This window comes from Chroicocephalus ridibundus, chromosome 8, assembly GCF_963924245.1.
Source record: "Chroicocephalus ridibundus chromosome 8, bChrRid1.1, whole genome shotgun sequence".
NCBI lineage: Eukaryota > Metazoa > Chordata > Aves > Charadriiformes > Laridae > Chroicocephalus > Chroicocephalus ridibundus.
In genome coordinates this window covers 21,680,661-21,699,934 of record NC_086291.1, presented here as the reverse complement: position 1 = coordinate 21,699,934, position 19,274 = coordinate 21,680,661, and the positions used below count along the sequence as shown (strand labels likewise).

General features: G+C 36.0%; 1 protein-coding gene across 1 annotated transcript in view; it reads right to left on the bottom strand.

The window, feature by feature from the left end:
- Positions 1 to 19,274, bottom strand: part of LOC134519791 (hornerin-like) — an 88,926-nt gene that overhangs the window by 5,623 nt on the left and 64,029 nt on the right. The window contains exons 43-72 of the mRNA XM_063344415.1: positions 19,186 to 19,227; positions 16,807 to 16,848; positions 16,666 to 16,704; positions 16,236 to 16,277; positions 16,095 to 16,133; positions 15,738 to 15,779; positions 15,597 to 15,635; positions 15,167 to 15,208; positions 15,026 to 15,064; positions 14,852 to 14,896; positions 14,323 to 14,388; positions 13,466 to 13,504; positions 12,447 to 12,485; positions 11,723 to 11,761; positions 11,414 to 11,452; positions 11,056 to 11,094; positions 10,747 to 10,785; positions 9,992 to 10,021; positions 8,457 to 8,498; positions 6,455 to 6,493; positions 5,779 to 5,817; positions 5,456 to 5,494; positions 5,030 to 5,068; positions 4,633 to 4,671; positions 3,730 to 3,768; positions 3,255 to 3,293; positions 2,936 to 2,971; positions 2,205 to 2,234; positions 1,034 to 1,072; positions 562 to 600 (exon numbers count right to left, since the gene is read on the bottom strand). Of these exons, the coding sequence (XP_063200485.1) occupies positions 562 to 600; positions 1,034 to 1,072; positions 2,205 to 2,234; positions 2,936 to 2,971; positions 3,255 to 3,293; positions 3,730 to 3,768; positions 4,633 to 4,671; positions 5,030 to 5,068; positions 5,456 to 5,494; positions 5,779 to 5,817; positions 6,455 to 6,493; positions 8,457 to 8,498; positions 9,992 to 10,021; positions 10,747 to 10,785; positions 11,056 to 11,094; positions 11,414 to 11,452; positions 11,723 to 11,761; positions 12,447 to 12,485; positions 13,466 to 13,504; positions 14,323 to 14,388; positions 14,852 to 14,896; positions 15,026 to 15,064; positions 15,167 to 15,208; positions 15,597 to 15,635; positions 15,738 to 15,779; positions 16,095 to 16,133; positions 16,236 to 16,277; positions 16,666 to 16,704; positions 16,807 to 16,848; positions 19,186 to 19,227 (1,200 nt within the window). The remainder of the gene's footprint in view (positions 1 to 561; positions 601 to 1,033; positions 1,073 to 2,204; positions 2,235 to 2,935; positions 2,972 to 3,254; positions 3,294 to 3,729; positions 3,769 to 4,632; positions 4,672 to 5,029; positions 5,069 to 5,455; positions 5,495 to 5,778; positions 5,818 to 6,454; positions 6,494 to 8,456; positions 8,499 to 9,991; positions 10,022 to 10,746; positions 10,786 to 11,055; positions 11,095 to 11,413; positions 11,453 to 11,722; positions 11,762 to 12,446; positions 12,486 to 13,465; positions 13,505 to 14,322; positions 14,389 to 14,851; positions 14,897 to 15,025; positions 15,065 to 15,166; positions 15,209 to 15,596; positions 15,636 to 15,737; positions 15,780 to 16,094; positions 16,134 to 16,235; positions 16,278 to 16,665; positions 16,705 to 16,806; positions 16,849 to 19,185; positions 19,228 to 19,274) is intronic.

Sequence of the window (19,274 nt, the reverse complement as noted above, 5' to 3'; positions counted from 1 at the left end):
TCAGTGACAAACCACTAAGTCTACAAAAGGTACATAGGGAGCTGCTTACAGTAAGGGACTTGAATTGCAGCTGAAAATGAGCATAGTAGTATTATTGCGGGTAACACACCAGAATTATAATATATTATATTATATTTTCAAAGCAATATGTATTGGTGTGTTTTGTACCAAATTTCCACCTATTTAATCTAAACAAATGCAAAAAAAAAGAGGATAATTTCAATATAATTGAAAAATAACACAGAATATAGATTCTGAACTGGTGTCATAGCAATGGGAAACTGAAACATAAAAGTGGTTAATTAAAACTACCACTTAGTTTTAAGTAAGAGGCATTTTGAGGTAAAAAACCCAAAATTATGATCTATGCCTCTTCTTTAAATTGAAGTCTGTTCATGCTACTCCATTTCAGTTACTGAGAAACGGTCCCTGTTTGCAGATATTTATTCAGAGTAAAACGACACTGAAAAAATGACTGGCAGTATATGCACTGCATCGTATTTTTCATTTAATAAATAGCAAGTAGAAAGAAGATCTTGAAAACAAAGAAAAGTTGCTTGCCTGTCCACCATACTGCCTGTTTCCAGAATACGATGAACCCTGAAAAAGAATGTGAAATTTTTCTATATTTTCTTAAATACCACCTGGCATCAAAAAAACCTATACCTAATCTAAACGCTCATGAAGAGAAGAACTGGAAGAACTTTACACAGTTATTAATGCAGTGGCAAATGGCTACTTATCCGCACATCGTATTTGTTGTTTATGCAGTAAGATGAATCCTGTGAATTATTCTTCAGTACTTTTTTGAGGTAACAAAGCTTCTATAACTACAAAGTAAAACCTTAGCTCTAGTACACAGAAAGATCAAGAGTAATTAAATAAAAGCCACATGGACTCTCTGGAATTATTGTCCCTATCTCTGTGACTAAACTGAACTCAGTATCTAATGGCTTCTGGGCAAATATGGCAACTGAGCCATGTTTATTCCTGAGGAGCTACTCTGTATAAATGTTAAAGACAAATTGCCTACTTGTCCACCACCATGGTAGCTGTTTCCTCCAAAAGAGCCCTGTATTCAAGAAAAATAGCAATGTTTACTCTGTATTAAATTCAATGTCATGGAGAGGAAAAACAAGAGAACGTATTGACCTACTGCAATGAACAAGTCATTTACACTGATTACTAATCAACCAAGTAGAAAGGTATACTAAACAAGGAAAGGATTTAGTTTCAGTTCATCCTTATTCCTTCAGACTATTCGCTTGCAAAGAGAAGTAAGCTGATAATTTATAAGTTGTTTTCAGCACTTCTGAGAATCAGAAGTGGCGTATATACCATGAGTGGTACTTGTGGCCTGTGGGTTTTGCTTGATTTCATAATCCAAGAAAGAGAAGTAGTCATCTAAGCAATTTTGACTATACTGAGACAATAGATAACTGAACCCTCCCTCAAAAGTAAATTAGCTTAATTTCAGCAAAAGTGTGGGGTGTTGTTTTTTGGTTGTTTTTTGTTTGTTTTTTTTTGTTGTTTTCATTTGGGTTTTGTTTGTTTGTTTGTTTTAAAGTATTTACAAAAGTATAGGGAATATACTAATTAGAAAAATATAAATAGCTTTAACTTTTTAAATGTTGCTCTGCTCCCACTTGGAAGCATTTTGGGCTAAGATTTTAAATCTAAGTTTCACTTGTTCAACCATACTGTTAAGAACCATCATAAGAAAAGCACTACAACACACATGTGTCCAAAACCCAGCAGATACACTATGAGATATTTGGGAAATGGGTTCTTAGAAAAGTCACAGGCCTGTCTTACAAACCAAGAGAAATAAAATGCTTCGAAGCAGTTTTTCCTGTCTGGGTATTTTACAGAATTAGGACTAATCTTCCTTTAATACAGATACTGGACAACATTACTACTTGTTTATTCCAGGGTGGGGAAAGCGCAATGTATTTCCCATGTATTTCTTTTAAAATAGAAATGCATCTGTATAGCTAGTTTTTAACACTATACTACAGTTGCAAGTCACTTAATATTTTTGCCCTTAGCAGGTTCAACATTTCTCATTTTAGCAGAATGTGAAAAAAACTGTTCATCATACATATAAATTGACTGACAAAATTATTTCAAGAAATGTAGTTCCTTGGGAATTTTCCAGTATGTGTACATACTATGAAAAATATACAAAGACAAAGAATACTTACTGAACCTCCATCAGGGCACACACATCCACCCTGTATAAAACACAACCAAACTTATTTTCCTGAGTCTATAACTGATTTAGCCTCTGAATTAGTAAATAAAACTCACATTCTGCTACTGCAAGAAAACAGACTATAAAATCCTGACGATAGACTTAACAAGCTCCATCTAAAACATAGTTTCTTTCTCTCCCCCCTGTCCTTTCAGGCTAATTCTTCTAATTGCTCATTTAAAACTTACAGAAAAAAATTTACTAACCAAAAGGATGAGTAAAAAAAATTCTGAGTAGTACTATAGAAAATATTTTGGTTTTGTTTTTTTTATTATTTTCCTAAGGAAGCCAGCGCACCTGGAATACATGCAGTATTCTTTCATGCTACGGATGTTACGGAAAACACTAAAGCTGACTTTCAGTGGAGTCTACTAGGTGATTTCTACTCTGATAAAACTAACTGAAAGGCAGCCAGGGGTTCACTTTACACATTCAATCTGCATGAAATGTGTAAGAAGAAAAATGTTTAGCACCAACACAGTTTAGCACAGCTACTACTGGCTACTCTGGCCTGCGGGATGTCTGAATGACACGGAAAAAAGAAAATAATGTGTTGCTGAGGCTTTGGGCAAAAAGGACAGTGGTGAAGGAAAACCGTTCTTGTAAAGGAAAGACAGACAAAGTAAATTGTGAGTGCCTGACATTTGCACAACTGAATGGTGTGGAGAAAGGAAAGCGTACCTGTCCACCAGACTGGCTGCCTCCTGAAGAATAGCCCTGGAAAAAAATAAAAGAGTAACTAAGTATTTCTGTGTTACTAAGTAATGTTCTCACTTTTTCTCTGTGGTCATTAGTCTTTCAAACTGCTTCTGTTCAAATATAACAACAAAAATGGGCTTCTTAGAACGATGATCTGTTTAACGAAGTATTTCCATGCAGTCACACAGGCCCCTGTTTCTCAGAATGTTCCTTTTTTTTTTTTTCCCCCAAAAAATATGGCTCAGTTTTCTTAATGAACAGTGTACCAAAACTGAAAATACTATGAAAGGAGAAATTTTACCTGTCCACTATACTGGCTGCTTCCTGAAGAAGCTATACCCTAAAGAAATGAGAAAGCATTTATATTTGTTGCACGTTCTCTAACTCATGACCTGTCACAGAAAAACACACTTCTATTTGTCTTCATGGATTTAAGCGTCACAGGAATGTGAACGCTTCCTTTATAACTATACTGAAATCTACTGGCCTTTGCAATGGCTACTGTTTAAACAGAACAACAAAGATTAAATCAAAGTTAGCTTCAGGCAGGTGTGAGTAGTACTGCTGCACTGGATCCTGGGCTCAGGGCAGCCTCCTATGTTTTAATTTTCTGAATGGGCTGATGCAGCAGCAGGTCGTATGTTCATCTATTCTGCCTAAACACTGTTTTGCTGTAAGACACCCCTTTGTAAAATATTCTGTTTTTCACAAAACAGAGAGAGAGAGGAATATAAACAATGGAAAAAACAACCCATAAATAGAAAAACAATTCTCACCTGTCCTCCATAATGGCTGCCACCTGAGAAAGATGGACCCTGAAGCAAAGGTGCCAATTATTTCTCTATAAATTATTATTATTTCTTTTTCCCTTAAAGTTTCTTTAAGGGTTTTTGATAGAAAGACTATTTTCTTTCTCTGTTGTACAATGAAAGATTACAGAAAGATAAACACTCAACCTATTCCTTTATGCATTCTATGCAAATTAGGGATGGTTTGTAACACACGAATCTTCCATAATACTGATCATGAGCTATTAGGATTATATACCTCATTTTGGGGGACTGTATTTGGACTGAAAATGTCTTTCTCTACTAATTCCCTCTCCAAAAAACGTGACAATAGAAGTTTTCAGAGGCCAAGGATGAGTTTGTTAGGGATTTCGTTCCATATTAAAGGCTATACCACTAGGCAGCACTAGGAACGCTATCCATCATCTTTCATTTCACAAGGGCCTGAAACACCTCTTAACAACTCCTGACCTTCTCCGCTGTTGCCCTCCTGAGACACATTGCTTCCCTGATACCAACCCTTACATTGCATTTTGCTGAAGGAAGTGAGGTATTAAGGTAGAGGAGGAATGCAATCTGCTTCCAGCTTCTCCTTACTGTTATAGAGCTAAGAACCCATGACAGCAGCAGAAGCGAAATGGCTCCAGAATGAGCAGGACGGGTCAGAGAGTAGAACAAGGCCAGAACTGCATTACTGTGATACAACAGAAGTACTGGCCCTTCATAGTTTTTGCATTGTTTCAGATCATGTATCTTTAGACACCTGATCATCTATTATCAGATTAACAGAGTTTACTCAAAAATATTATTTTTTCAGTCAATAGAGAAGTACCAAGTTTTGATGTAGAAGCTGGGTGTTAGGGTAAGGACTACAAAGGAAGAGATTCTTACCTGTCCCCCATACTGGCTGCCTCCTGAGGAAGGTGAACCCTGAACAAAAAGAATTAAATGATCTCTACATTCATGTCATAGTACTCCTTTAAACCATGCCCCATATGAAGGAGAGGTACCTAATTTCTTTCAGTGCAAAACTGAGTGGACTGAGCCAGACTGTGCAAAAAGGATTGAGACTCATCTGCCTTTACCATCATGCATTAGAAATTACATGTCCTAAAAACTCTCCTGTGGCTTTCTATCATATACATTTATAACTACTATATACTTAGCAATAAGTTAAAGAAAACATGGAAAAAGAATTAAATCCATCTCCTTAAAATGTTCTTTTACACAGAGAATTACCAAATCTCTTGGAAAAAGTAGTAAAACATTACAAGGGAAGAATTCTCACCTGTCCACCATACTGGCTGCCTCCTGAGGAAGGTGAGCCCTGAATATCAACAAAAAAGGAAACTGAAACATCTTTACACCCATTTCATAGAGTCATAAAATCATTTCATGAGGCTTTTAAAAATTTTGGTCAGCTTCATGAAGTACTAATTTATTTCAGAAAGACATGACCTCTAGTCCCAAAAATTGAATGAGCCAATTGAGTCAACCATGTATTTTGTATTCTATTTTTTCTTAGTCTTAAATAATGGTCTTCACCTGAACTCGTTTTGTTTAATCGTAGTAGCACCACAATGCTAGAGAGAAAGATTTACTGATAAAATTTTAGACTAAGATAAATAAAGCTAAGGCAGACAGCCCAGTAGACAACGAATAAAATACAAGCTTGCATAGGTCAAAACTACAAAAATGGGGACTCAATGCTTACTTGTCCACCATAATGGCTGCCTCCATAAGAAGATGACCCCTGTAAAAATATTGAAAATGAGTTATTTCTGAATATCTAATTCATGGAGATGAATGGCAAAGGTATCTGTATTATGTTATTTGACTGGTTTTTTGTAGTCTTCCCAGAATATACTCCATATTTTTGTCTTCCTTGAATTCACAATATTACTACAGAGAACAGATCACTATAAAGTTTCTTGAAATATTAAATTGAGATAGCTATCTGTATAATCCTTTACTTAGTAATGGTCAAATAATGGTAAAACAAATATATCGTATAAAATATTAAAAGTAAGAGCTTACATGTCCACCATACTGGCTAGCTCCAGAGGAATATGAATCCTGTAAAGAATACCAAATAAGTGAATTAGCTGCTGTAGGATTTCCTTAAATCAAAGCATGACTCTCCCAAAACAATAGAAGCAAGAGAACAAGGTAAGAGTGAAGGCAGGCAAGCAGGACTTTCAGTAAGCTTTAATAACTAGAGTTCAAGCCTTACAAGGTAACTTGGGGAAATACCCAAGTTCCTAAGTAAGGGTGGAAGGAAAAAACCTACTGCTTTGTTTGTGTGACTTGTTGGGAAGGTTAAAGCAGCATTCTTGCAAGATCTTTTTCTGCTCATTTCTGTAGAATGGCTTATCTTTATTTGGAAAGATGAATCCTGGACCAAAGCTGGCAGTAAAAGATTGGCTACCTAATAGGACTCTGAAAACCAAACTAAGCAAGTTTACTGAAACCTCATACAAGAAGTCTCTTTAAAGAGGGGAGATTGGGTTTGTTTTTCTTCTTAATGAATTGGGTTCATTAGGAATCAATAATGCTACATTTTGATTCATTCCTTCCCCACACCTGTTTTTTGTGAGAGCTTCATTATCACTAGTTTCATCACAAGTTTCACAAAAACGAGGGCACTATTTGCTAAAAAAAAACCATTGTGTATAATTTTTAGGACGTATCTCCTTTTGGAATGAGTGCTTACTTGGCTATTGTACCGGCTGCCTCCCGAAGATGATGAGCCCTGGGGGAAAAGAAAAAAAAAAAAAAAAAAAAAAAGAAGGAAACCAGTTATTTTTCTCTAACAGAACTATTTGAAAGCAAAATTTCTTGAAGGACAGTAGTATATAGATTTATATTTTAAACTTTTTTACATGGGTTTAAAAATCTACTCAAAATGTAAAATCTAGTGTTCCCTACTTTGTTAATACATCTAAAATTTAGTATGTACCTGTCCACCAGAATGGTTGCCTCCAGAGCCTTTTCAGAAAGGAAATACCAGCTATTTCACTTCAAAGGATCTGACTGGATAGGCAGCTTATTTCTTTCATTTTAAAATCAGCATACTGAAGAACGACATCCACACAAAAAGCTTTTAATATTCATTATTGCAGAATACTACAGACCTTTTGAGTACTCTGAGCTTCCACAAGATCTGCTAAGCTCATAAAGAAATGAAACTGTTTTGTGTTTAGTATGTAATGTCAAGCATCTATCAGAAACATGCCCTTCATGAGGAATCTTAACTGTGTAAGATGACTTTTTCATTGCCCTGTAAAGACAATATTAAAGACAATGTTGTGAGGTAGACTACAACATATAGTTGGGGGAGAATTAAGATCTATGTCCAGGATGCAAAAGCCATTCTCCCATGCTGAGGTACTGGGTGCATCTACGCATTAAAGTACAGATCAGGAGTGCGCCTTTGAGACAAAACTGATAGTCCCACTCACTGTAGTTTGTTTTGCATCATGGAGTGGTCTCAGAGTGAATTAATTGGATGCCTTTCAGATTAAACTAAATTGTAGAATGCCCTCTAGGGGCACACTTAATGCATTCAGGTAGTAAACAGACTTTTGGTCCATGGGACCAGACCAGAGCAAACCCGTCCTGAAATCATAGAATCATCTACGTTGGAAGAGACCTTTAAGATCATCGAGTCCAACCATCAACCTAACACTGCCAAAACCACCACTAAAGCATGTGTATAGTGTGGCCATCAGTCTATCAGCATTGATTGTTTCACTCTATAGAGCGAAACAGTCCTAGCAGTTTGCAGTACTTGTTGATGTAGACACAACCACTATGTTCCCTCAATCTTTATACACAACTCCTGATTCCAAACTGCTGTCCAAAGACGACCAAGTCAGAAAAAAACAGAAAAATCAGTCCCAATTGGAAGTTTCAAAGGAAAAACCATCCCAGTAATATGAAGGATGTAGAACACAGGTGGGTAAAAATATTTTCCTGACTGTTCATATACACACATTCTTCCTTCCTAAAAGAGAGCACAAGACCAGTCCTATTTATCATGTAATATTAATTTTGATATGGTACATTTATGTAGCTGTGTTTTATACAAAGCCAGCTTTCTATGAGTTAGCAGCGTGGTAACAATGCCAGAGACTTCTGTGCTAGATACAAAAAGACCCAAATGTTTTTTTCCCCCTTTAGTGCAGCACGTGCAGAGCTCCAGTGACATACATGGCATGACTTTCTAACACATGATGAACAGAACTGGTCTTGGGAATGCTGTAAACAGGTCTGTCTTGCAAAAGAGTTCTTATTCATATGAGAGGGCTGGCATCATTAGATTACTGATCTATGAATACTAACCTTTCTTGCAGTAAATGATCTAAGAGGAATACAAACACGTAAATCCATGTCCTTGGGGGATATTTTGACATAATTCCAAGGAAGCCAATGGAACTGACTCCCAAAGTAAATATTTATCTTGTTATGTATCTGCTTTTGTGCTAAACAACATTTTTCATCCCAAGACTTCTCTTTGAATGAACAGTATTTCAAATGGAAAGAGAAACTGAGTGCTGCACGAATGTCCTGTGTGTATTTTTAATTGTAATTAAGGTAGGTTATTTTCACAAGTGTGTGACAGTCTATTAGGTACTGACTCTTTCTAACCTCTCAGCCATTATATTGACAAAACAAACAGAGGGCACACTTAAAAGCTGATGAACATTGCTTACATTTGCAGAGGAATTACTTCTGACTAAGGCAGGGGATCCACCCTGTAGGGAATGGGGGGAAAAAAAAAAAAAAAAAAAGAAAAATTAGGCGTTGTCTTTGATCATAAACTAAAAATGAAACAAAACCTTAAAATGGTTCTATGGTATTTTAAAGGAAGAATATCACTGTCTGAAATTAAATTACACTTAGACATCACTTTTCTTAATTTGCCAAGATAGCAAATAGTCTTTTTTTGGCCTGGAAGACCGTAAATCACAAAGTATCATTTTGTCTTTATCTGCCCATGACTCACTGCGTAGAAAACAAGAATGCTACCCAAGGTGCAGGAATATCCTTTACATACTACATGTTGACTGACAATATATGATTTGCTTTGGAAAGCATGTATAACCCTATTTCACAGTCTTTAAATAATTTCATATGGACTCAAAAGCACAAACGAGAAGTGCTCAGTTTGTATTTTTTGTTTTTTGTTTAATTTGGTAAACATTGATTTTTGAGACAACTTTTTATGGTTGGCAATTTTGTAGACCAATATTATTTTAGCTTCCGTTCATGATGGATCTTTTGTCAATTAATTCTGCTACTTAATGTGACCAATTTAATTTTTGCTAAGTTTTTGTGGTTTTTTGTTTTGTTTTGTTTTTTTTTTTTTTTTTTTGAGAGGAGATACACATCTCCGTAAATACTGTATGGTAACTTAAAGTCACTGCTCAGAGAATACACCTTGCTGCCAGCTTTAGGGATTCCTGGCTTGTATCAGGAACAGTGTGGCCAGCAGGAGAGGGGAAGTGATTGTCCCCCTGTACTCGGCACTGGTGAGGCCACATCTCAAGTACTGTGTTCCGTTTTGGGCCCCTCACTATAAGAAAGACATTGAGGTGCTGGAGCATGTCCAGAGAAGGGCAGCAAAGCTGATGAAGGGTCTAGAGCACAAAACTTATGAGAAGCAGCTGAGGGAACTGGGGTTGTTTAGTTTGGAGAAAAGGAGGCTGAGGGGAGACCTTACTGGTCTCTACAGCTGCCTGAAGGGAGGTTGTAGCGAGGTGGGGGTCTGTCTCTTTTCCTAAGTAACAGGCAATAGGACAAGAGGAAATGGCCTCACGTTGCGCCAGCGGAAGTTTAGATTGGATATTAGGAAAAATTTCTTCACTGTAAGGATTATGGAGCATTGGAACAGGCTGCCCAGGGAAGTGGTTGAGTCATTGTCCCTGGAGGTATTTAAAAGATGTGTAGATGTAGCACTGAGGGACATGGTTTAGTGGTGGACTTGGCATTGTTATTTTTATGGTTGGACTTGGTCTTAAAGGTCCCTTCCAACCTAAATGATTCTATGATTCTGTGATTCTGCATTCTTCATCTTGGCATAATAAGAAATAACTCCAACCGTGTCAGTAATATGTAAGTCACCAAAAGAACAATGAAAATTAAGAGTACATTCAAATAAGTAAGTTAGAAATAAATAGGACCACAGATAATTTTCTAGTTAAATAATTTAGTAAAAGAAAATATGTAATGAACAAGTAACACTTACAGAACTTCCCCCAGAACAATCACATCCACCCTGTAAAGAACGCAGAAAATATTTAAGATATCAAGAGCACAGGATTGAAAGGGACTTCAGTTACAACTCAAATTACTTCTTCTATCATCCCAGGTATGCAATCCGTAAAGTTACATTCAGAACTGCCCACGTGCCCAACTTCTAGAAATTAGTCTATTTTTTGTTCTCTTCATCCTATTCCTGTACTTATTGCTCTGATGGGGAAAAAAACTTCAAATTTTGTTTTCTTCAGATTTGTTATCTACAATCTCTACCTTAAAAACTTTACTCACCAAGAGGATGAGTAAAAAATTCTGAGTAGTACTGCAGAAAGCAATTCCCCTGCCCGGCCAAGAGAGGCCAGAGCACCTGGAATACATGCAATACTTTTTCATGCTACAGATATTAAAGAAAACAGCATTTCTACTCTGATAAAACTAACTGGGAGGTGGCCAGGGGTTCACTTTACACATTCAATCTGCATGAAATGTGTAAGAAGAAAAATGTTTAGCACCAACGCAGGTACAGAAGTTCAACTACAACTGCCATTCAGACAGCTACTACTGGCTACTCTGGCCTGCGGGATGTCTGAATGACACGGAAAAAGAAAATAATGTGTTGCTGAGGCTTTGGGCAAAAAGGACAGTGGTGAAGAAAAACCGTTCTTGTAAAGGAAAGATAGGCAAAGTAAATTGTGAGTGCCTGACATTAGCACAACTGAATGGTGTGGAGAAAGGAAAGCGTACCTGTCCACCAGACTGGCTGCCTCCTGAAGAAGTTGAACCCTGTAAATATTGTATTTTCATTTATAAGATTTTCTTTAAGTTTGACATGTATATTTGATTACAATATATTGTCTTTTACTCTCTAAATTATGTCTGAAATGATCTATCTGGTTAGGAATCCAATTTTACCTATAGAAAGATTAATGAGGATAGAAAAACCCCACAGTAGTCTGAAAACTTAGGTATTACTAATCTGGTAATATTTTCTTGAAATATATATCTTGGGAAAAAAAAACCCAAAAAAAACAATACTGAAGAAAAATTTCCCACCTGCCCACCATACTGGTTGCTTCCGTATGAGGATGAGTCCTAAAAAACAAAACAAAAATAACGTAATTTATCTTTAAAAAAAAATAATAACTAATTACTATTTCGAAAGTATAAATGAATACAAAATATTTATTACTTTCATTTGTTTCCTGGTGTTAGAACATCAGTTAGTACATGAATTCTATTTGCCCTCTCTGCTTACACACTTGGACTTTTATGTAGAGATATATAAGGAAAATGTGTTTGAGTACCAAATGAATCTTCTCCCAGATAAAAAAAATTCTATAATACAATACCAGGACTCAAGTTTTTTCATAACAGATACTTCAGGTCAAAAATACAAAGGGTTAGTATTTACCTGTCCACTGGAGTAGCCACCACCTTGAAAAGATGATCCCTGCAAAAAGTAGATCAAATGTATTTTTGTTAAAAATGGTTTCTGGAAAACACCACTGTTGCTGAATAGTCATACACACATTTATTTAAAATTTGTTTAATTTTTTTTTTTTAAACAGTTTGCCATTTGGTTTCACAAGACATGACGACAGATGTAATAAGAAATTCTAGGAGGTAAACAGTTGCGTATAATTTACTCATCAGGATAATTTTTAAATAGAACAGCCATTTTGTAAGGGAACTGCAAATAATGAATAAAATAGATGCTTACATGTCCACCTGACTGGCTGCCTCCAGGGGAATAAAAATCCTGGAAAAATGTATTGAAATTACATGAAAAAAACCAAAAACTTCCTTTCTTTTGTAGTATGGAAAGATCAGGACGGAAGCTGAACACTCCTCCACATTTCTTAATTTTCTCTCATGGATTGTTCAAGAAAACAAAAAATGTCTTCCTCTATAAAACAGCACATGCCCCTTTTTGCCTGTTAATAATTGCTTTTTTTGGTGAAAGATATTCTTTTGGATACAATGATTAAGAAGTTCTTATATCTCCAACAAAATAATTTCTCAAGTCTGTGTCATTTAATTCTCATGAAAATAAGTAAAATGGGTGCCATGTAAAAATGACAGGAAAATGGAACCAGTCATAAGTCAGTCTTGAAGCACAGCAAAGCAAAGGGTTTCACTTAGAATAAATGCTGGACAAATCATGGTATTGAAGCCTTTTGCAGTCAGGCAATGAGTAAAAAGGTGCAAGAACCTGGAAAAGTAAATTGTGGTACCGTGTTTGTGAGTTTGAGATTCAAGAGCACACCTCAGCATCAGTTGTGATTTCTAACAGCCCTTTAAGACTTTAGCCGTATCATCATTCCCTCTGTGCTTGAGGATTTTCTGTCCCACACTGGCAGCAGCCACACCACCACTGTAGGTGGCTAGCAGTTGCCAAACACTGGGGCAGACACCCTGGCAACATGTAAGGAAGGAATGCTTACCCGTTCACTCTGCCAGCTGCCAGACGGTGAGGTGGAATCCTAAAAAATATTAGAATCTAGTTATTGCATGGCAAATATTTCTGTTTTTTTCTAAGCAAGGGTGGAAGGCAAAGAAAACTACTGCTTGTTTCCGTGACTTGTTGGGAAGGTTAAAGATGTAGGCTGTAGGATAAGTAGCATTCTGTCAAGTTCTTTCTTTGCTCATTTCTGGAGAATGGCATTTCTTTATTTGGAAAGATGAACCTTGATATAGCATAATAAAGGAATGAGATCACATCTCTATGTTATTTCCTCTTAGAATGCTATAGGAGAAAACATCAGCACTTTAAAAAGCTGTCTTGTTCTTTTAAGACCTCAGAATTTTAAAATAAATGTGTATTTTAAGAGCAATTAAGTTTCAAAGTCTTAATTTGTGGAAATTGTTATGAGAGTCCATAATAGTAAACATATATGGAATATACTATTAAAGAAATACATCATAAAAAATAACCCTTAAGAACAAGAATGGCTGATTTGACATATTGATAGTACTGTTCCTGTAGTTAAATTAGTGTTATTGTATTAAATTAACACTGAAAAAGTAATCAAATTAAATTGCTGGAAGTAAGATGTATCTGGTTGTTTTGTACAGCACGAGCATATACTAATATTAAGTTTCAATGGAAATTGTGAAATGAAGGAAAAGAGCTTCCTTTGTAAATGCTACTTCTAACAATTGATTCACAAAATGTATGATGGTTACAAGTCAGAACTGTTGTAACTACAATTTTATTTTAAGTCCTTATCATACCATAGCACAATAATGTGACATAATTTAAATCTACATTTTCTTTTATCTATAGAAAAAAATATAATTTCAAATAAGTTATTGCAGAAAATTACTAAACATCACAGAGGATTAGAACGTACTGTGAACGAGCTCTTGAAGATAAGATGATGAGATAAGGTCCATGTAAGCACCTCGATACTTTAAAAGGTAGTAAATTCTGATACTGATATACCTGAGAAGAAATACTTACACTGTCATCAGTTTCACCGCCTCCTATGGAAGGTGAATCCTGTAAAATAATGAAAAAACAGGTTTTTCTTCATATCAACAGGACTCCTACATGATCTTACTTGTGGAGAATATAAAATAGAAGAATAAAAATAACCATCCACTTATAATCTCCAATTTTACCTAAACCAGGGAATGTGCCAGAAAGGATACATAACTCTACCTGTTGCTTAAGCAGAAGAGGTTAAAAAAACCCCTCCTTGTAAACATCCATTTTATAAGGAAAAATTTTAGACAAAGTTGATTTGCAAAATTAACCATTCTTTACATTCAAAAATCCCGTTATTTATGCTTTCTTTCCAGATCTTGCACCAGAAGTAGCAACACAACACAATTTTCTATGAAAACCCAATCTGGATTATACGTTTTATTATTTTTAATAAATAATTCTATATGACTTCGGCTGGTTAAAATGTATTGCTAAACAAAATGGTCTCACAATGAGATTCACATCAGTAAATACAGACTTCAAATACAGTATGTACATTGCCCTAGACTTTCAACAGCTTCTGCATAAGTAAGGTGTGTAAAGTAAATGCACAAAATATTTTCCTTTTGAAACAGCTAATGCATAAACAATAAAGAAGTTAAAGCATTGAACAGTCACAGTGGCACAGTTAGTTTATCTAGTGCGTCACCTTCCCTCCATTATAGAAGCATTTGGAGTTGTAAAGGGGTAAATAAAAATAAAGAGAAACAAAAGGTAAAATAGCATTTCCATGGTCATCGCTTAAAGATAATTGAAATATGGAACCCACTGCACATAAGAACGAACACAGCAAGCTTAAGCTTTTGATGTATGAGACAGTTAATATTTACCTGACCATAAGCTGCAGTACCACCATATGTGGAAGATCCAGCACCACCATATGTGGAAGATCCACCCTGTTCAGAAAACATAAATAATTTTCATATTGCAGACAGATTTTTTTTTCCTTTGGACAATTACTATAGGGATTCCCTTCTGGAGAGATTCAAAAAATATGAATATTTACTTAGTTATCAGAATTCCTACCGAGCAACTCATAGTTATGTCCCTGTAAAACACTAATTTATATTTTTAACTCAAATTCTGTTTCCATTTTTGAAGAGACCTTCATCTTGCAGATAATTCAAAGCTAGCATTGTTTATGGGAATAAGCTTTAATGGTTGGAGGCGCTTTTTACTCCCCTTATAAACTTTCAGACTACTTAGTTAGAAGTACATGCAAATTCAGACTGCAAAGAAAAAAACCAAACACCTTCACTAAAATATAGTGAGAGCCAAAATACAGAATATAGCTGTATATAGGAGCAAGGGTATTGGCCCTCAGCACCCTGTATACGAAGAGAAAAAAAGAGTATTTACCTGACCATAGGATTCACTACTGCTGTCATAGACAGAAGACCCTCCCTGTACAGAAAATAAAAAAAAAAAGTTTATTATCTTGGTTCCCTCGAGAACAAGTTTTCCTTCTGAATAGGGCAGTATGGGAATGAAAATAACAGAAGACTGATATCTTTACAAATGAAGAACACTAACCTGTCCGTAAGATCCACCAGGATAGAAGGAAGACCCTCCCTGTGCAGAAAACAAAAACATTTACTGTTTTGTAGTTGAAATGTTCTTTCAGGGAAGACTTTTAGAGTGCTCCTGTGCAGGCACTGTGACCCAAATATTTACCTGGTTACCGGAGTAAGAGTTGTGGGAAGAACCTGGGCCCTCCTGAAAGAAAAACACAGACCAACTGTTTTCTTGCAGGCAAGATGAGTATTTAAATACCAGCGTATCTGGTTCTCAACTTTACACCCTTTCTCTCAATTCTGAGCTAACTTTTATGTACCTAAACAAAAATCAAGACCAGTATTATTGAAGTGGAAGAAGTCTTCCAGTGGTAATTTTCTTAGCCTGTTGAAATTTGAATTCTGCAAGGAAACTGTGGATAGCATTCTGCACTGTTCCCTGTCAAACCTCACACTACTAGGTTACATCAGGGTTAATTTAAGTTTTCTACTCTAAGAGACAACTGTCAGGTCTGTAATTATAACTGGGAGTGAAGGAAGCAGGATGCTGGGAGCCTGCGTTCTCCTGGTAAGGGAGGAAGAACAACTACCTGTCCATAGGATCCTCCAGGATAGAAGAAAGGCCCTCCCTGTGCAGAAGACAGAATGGGTTACTGGTTTATATTTGGCTACTCCTTCAGAGAAGGTTTTAGGTGGAGTTTCTCAATAGGGCATTTTATCTGAATGTTTACCTGGTTACCAGAATACGTGCTATGTGAAGAACCTGGGACTCCCTGAAATGAAAACACAGACTAGCTATTTTCTTGGAAACAGGGTGGTGTAAATAGCAATATACCTGACTCTCACTTTAGGCCACTATTGTTAAAGAACAAGAGACTTTTTATCACTAAATTTCTTAACTGGATGAAAGATCATTCCGTGGAAATTGTAAACACAATTTAGTCTTTTCCTCTGACTTCATTTTGTAAGTTACAAATGGTTGATTTAGTTCTTGGGGTTTATATGTCACAACAGTCACTATATGGGGAATATACGAATGAAGATAACAGAAGTCTATCTTATCTTTACAAATGAGGAAGAACCCTAACCTGTCCGTAAGATCCACCAGGATAGAAGGAAGACCCTCCCTGTGCAGAAAACAAAAACATTTACTGTTTTGTAGTTGAAATGTTCTTTCAGGGAAGACTTTTAGAGTGCTCCTGTGCAGGCACTGTGACCCAAATATTTACCTGGTTACCGGAGTAAGAGTTGTGGGAAGAACCTGGGCCCTCCTGAAAGAAAAACACAGACCAACTGTTTTCTTGCAGGCAAGATGAGTATTTAAATACCAGCGTATCTGGTTCTCAACTTTACACCCTTTCTCTCAATTCTGAGCTAACTTTTATGTACCTAAACAAAAATCAAGACCAGTATTATTGAAGTGGAAGAAGTCTTCCAGTGGTAATTTTCTTAGCCTGTTGAAATTTGAATTCTGCAAGGAGACTGTGGATAGCATTCTGCACTGTTCCCTGTCAAACCTCACACTACTAGGTTACATCAGGGTTAATTTAAGTTTTCTACTCTAAGAGACAACTGTCAGGTCTGTAATTATAACTGGGAGTGAAGGAAGCAGGATGCTGGGAGCCTGCGTTCTCCTGGTAAGGGAGGAAGAACAACTACCTGTCCATAGGATCCTCCAGGATAGAAGAAAGGCCCTCCCTGTGCAGAAGACAGAATGGGTTACTGGTTTATATTTGGCTACTCCTTCAGAGAAGGTTTTAGGTGGAGTTTCTCAATAGGGCATTTTATCTGAATGTTTACCTGGTTACCAGAATACGTGCTGTATGAAGAACCTGGGACTCCCTGAAATGAAAACACAGACTAACTTTTTTCTTGGAAACAGACGTGTAAGTGAGTCCATTTCTGAATTTCTATTCTTTCAAAATAGAGCTTTCAAAAAGGACATTACTGCAACCATTAAAAGACGACACTGGTTACTTTTGTTAGAGAGAAGGAAACCTTTAGTAAGGACTTTTTTGTTCAGGTTAAAAGACCTGAAAAGAATAATAACTTTTCATTTTACTCTTTCTAATCACAGAATCCTATGTCGTACCTGGCAGACTCTATATTGTTACAGATGATCATGACCCTGATCATGTTTTTAAAAATTGCCAGAATACTGAACTTCCAAAGTATAAATAGGGTTTAGGAGAGCAGATTTTTCATCTCACCACTTAAAGGAGAAGACTGTTCACCAGTACATAACATCCATTATTACTGCCACATCCCATTTATATACAAAACAAGCAAAGTGTTATTTTATGGTTAGACTGCTTCCTCAGAGACTATTTGTAGACTGAGCTCTTGCCTTTGGATAAAGCTTAGAGAAAAAGCGGAACAATTGCAGTGTGAGGAATTTGGGGATCTACAAAAGGAAACCCATTGTTTCCTTTGAAACAAGATGGTTTAAATATGTATAGCTTTGACTTTTAATTTATAATCTTTTCCAGGTTTGAAGACACCTTCATGTAACTCATAGCTTTTACATTTAGAAGAAAGCCTTTTGTGGGAATTTTCCTCCAGGCTGAAGAATCTTCATGGAAATAAATGACTGTCTCTTTTGAGTAAGATTTGTGAAAGCTGGTTTATTTATACATATCCATCTACTTATACCTTGCTTTTTTATTCAAAAGAATCAACCTGCCTATCATGGCCAATGTGTTTACATGCTAATCTGCTGTATGTAGAGGAATGACCCTGGACAGAAAATGAAAATAAGTCCAGTTTTTAATTCAGTTTATTCCTTTGCAAATATCACTGAACTTTACTGTTGGGTGAAGACAAAGATCAATACTATTGCTACCTAGTTTATCATAAATTAATTCTATCAGCTGATAATATCACGAACAAATACAAGTCTCTTATGTATCAAAGTGGACACATCTGCACTGAGAACTGGTTTTTAACATGTCCAATATAGATGTCTTATATTCTTCACGTTGAAAATTATTGTTTGATAGCAACTAAATACACTCTCCTCCCCCTGGGCAAGCTGTGGTGCCTTGCCATTAAAAACTAAGCCTCTTTTTGCACCAATTTAAGCATGCAAAGAAAAAGGCCCTATTAGTATGAAAACTTGCATAGACGTCCATCTTTTTCCTTGTAAATGGATTTGCTTACATAGCATTACAATCACATGACAAATAAAGAAGGTTTTCCTCAATTAAGTTTCAATATTAGTTATTTTAATAGACTAGTCTATATTTTAAAACATGTAGGTCATGATTACTGCTCAGCCTCAATTCTATAAAAGAGACAGTATTTTACCTGACCAAAATTACTATTGCTGTATGTTAAAGTTAATAACAATTAAGTTCAGAAAGCAGCAATTTTTTTATACAATTAGTTTGTTTAAATAGCATGCTTTTTAGAAAAAAAAATATCCATAATATGATTCTTATTGAAATTGAAAACTGAAAAAAATATTCCACCATTCAAATGGTTTTATGTAAATACAGCTTCAATAAAAGCTTCAAAAATAAGTGTTCCAGTAGAAGACAGGTGACTTTAAAATCCAAGTTCACCTGGCTTTGCCTGGAAGCAGGTGAAGAAATACCTGGAAGCAGCACCTGCCTGCCAGAAGCCTGGTAAAGCTAGTACATAATGCCCATGTAGCCACATTCCTTGGGCTTTTTCCTGGCACAGAGGCATTGCCTAAGAAAAAAGTTTATCCAGTGCCACTGATCCTGAAATTGCAGTGATCCTGTTTATAGGAAAGAATAGTTTAAATACTGATTTAAGAGATTATCTTTTGAAACGTTTTCCAGATTTTGACATTTTAGTCGCAGTATTTTATTGCGCCAATGAGAAGGACAAGGAACCTAAGCTGGATGCAATTAAATCCCATGGTTACTGCAGGGCATATTGACTCTGTTTTATTGAAATGAATGAATAATTAGCACATAACAGTCAACTGACAGAGCATCTGTATTACCAAGCACAGTTACAGAAAGTTACTGGCCAAATGGTAATCATGCAGTTAAAGTGGGACTCATTCTTCCATTTCATTGTATATAATTCTATCCATACTAAGGAAATTATCAATAATGCTTAGTGTTACCCAAGTGTCCGTACTTACTAGGTGATTAATTCAAAATACTCATTATGCAGATGAAAGTATAAACTCGGAAAGAGAATTACCTGTCTGTTACCACTGCTTCCATCAGGACAAATGCAACCACCCTATAAATTAAAAAAAGAGGAAATAATTATTGCTTTGTGAAAATTTA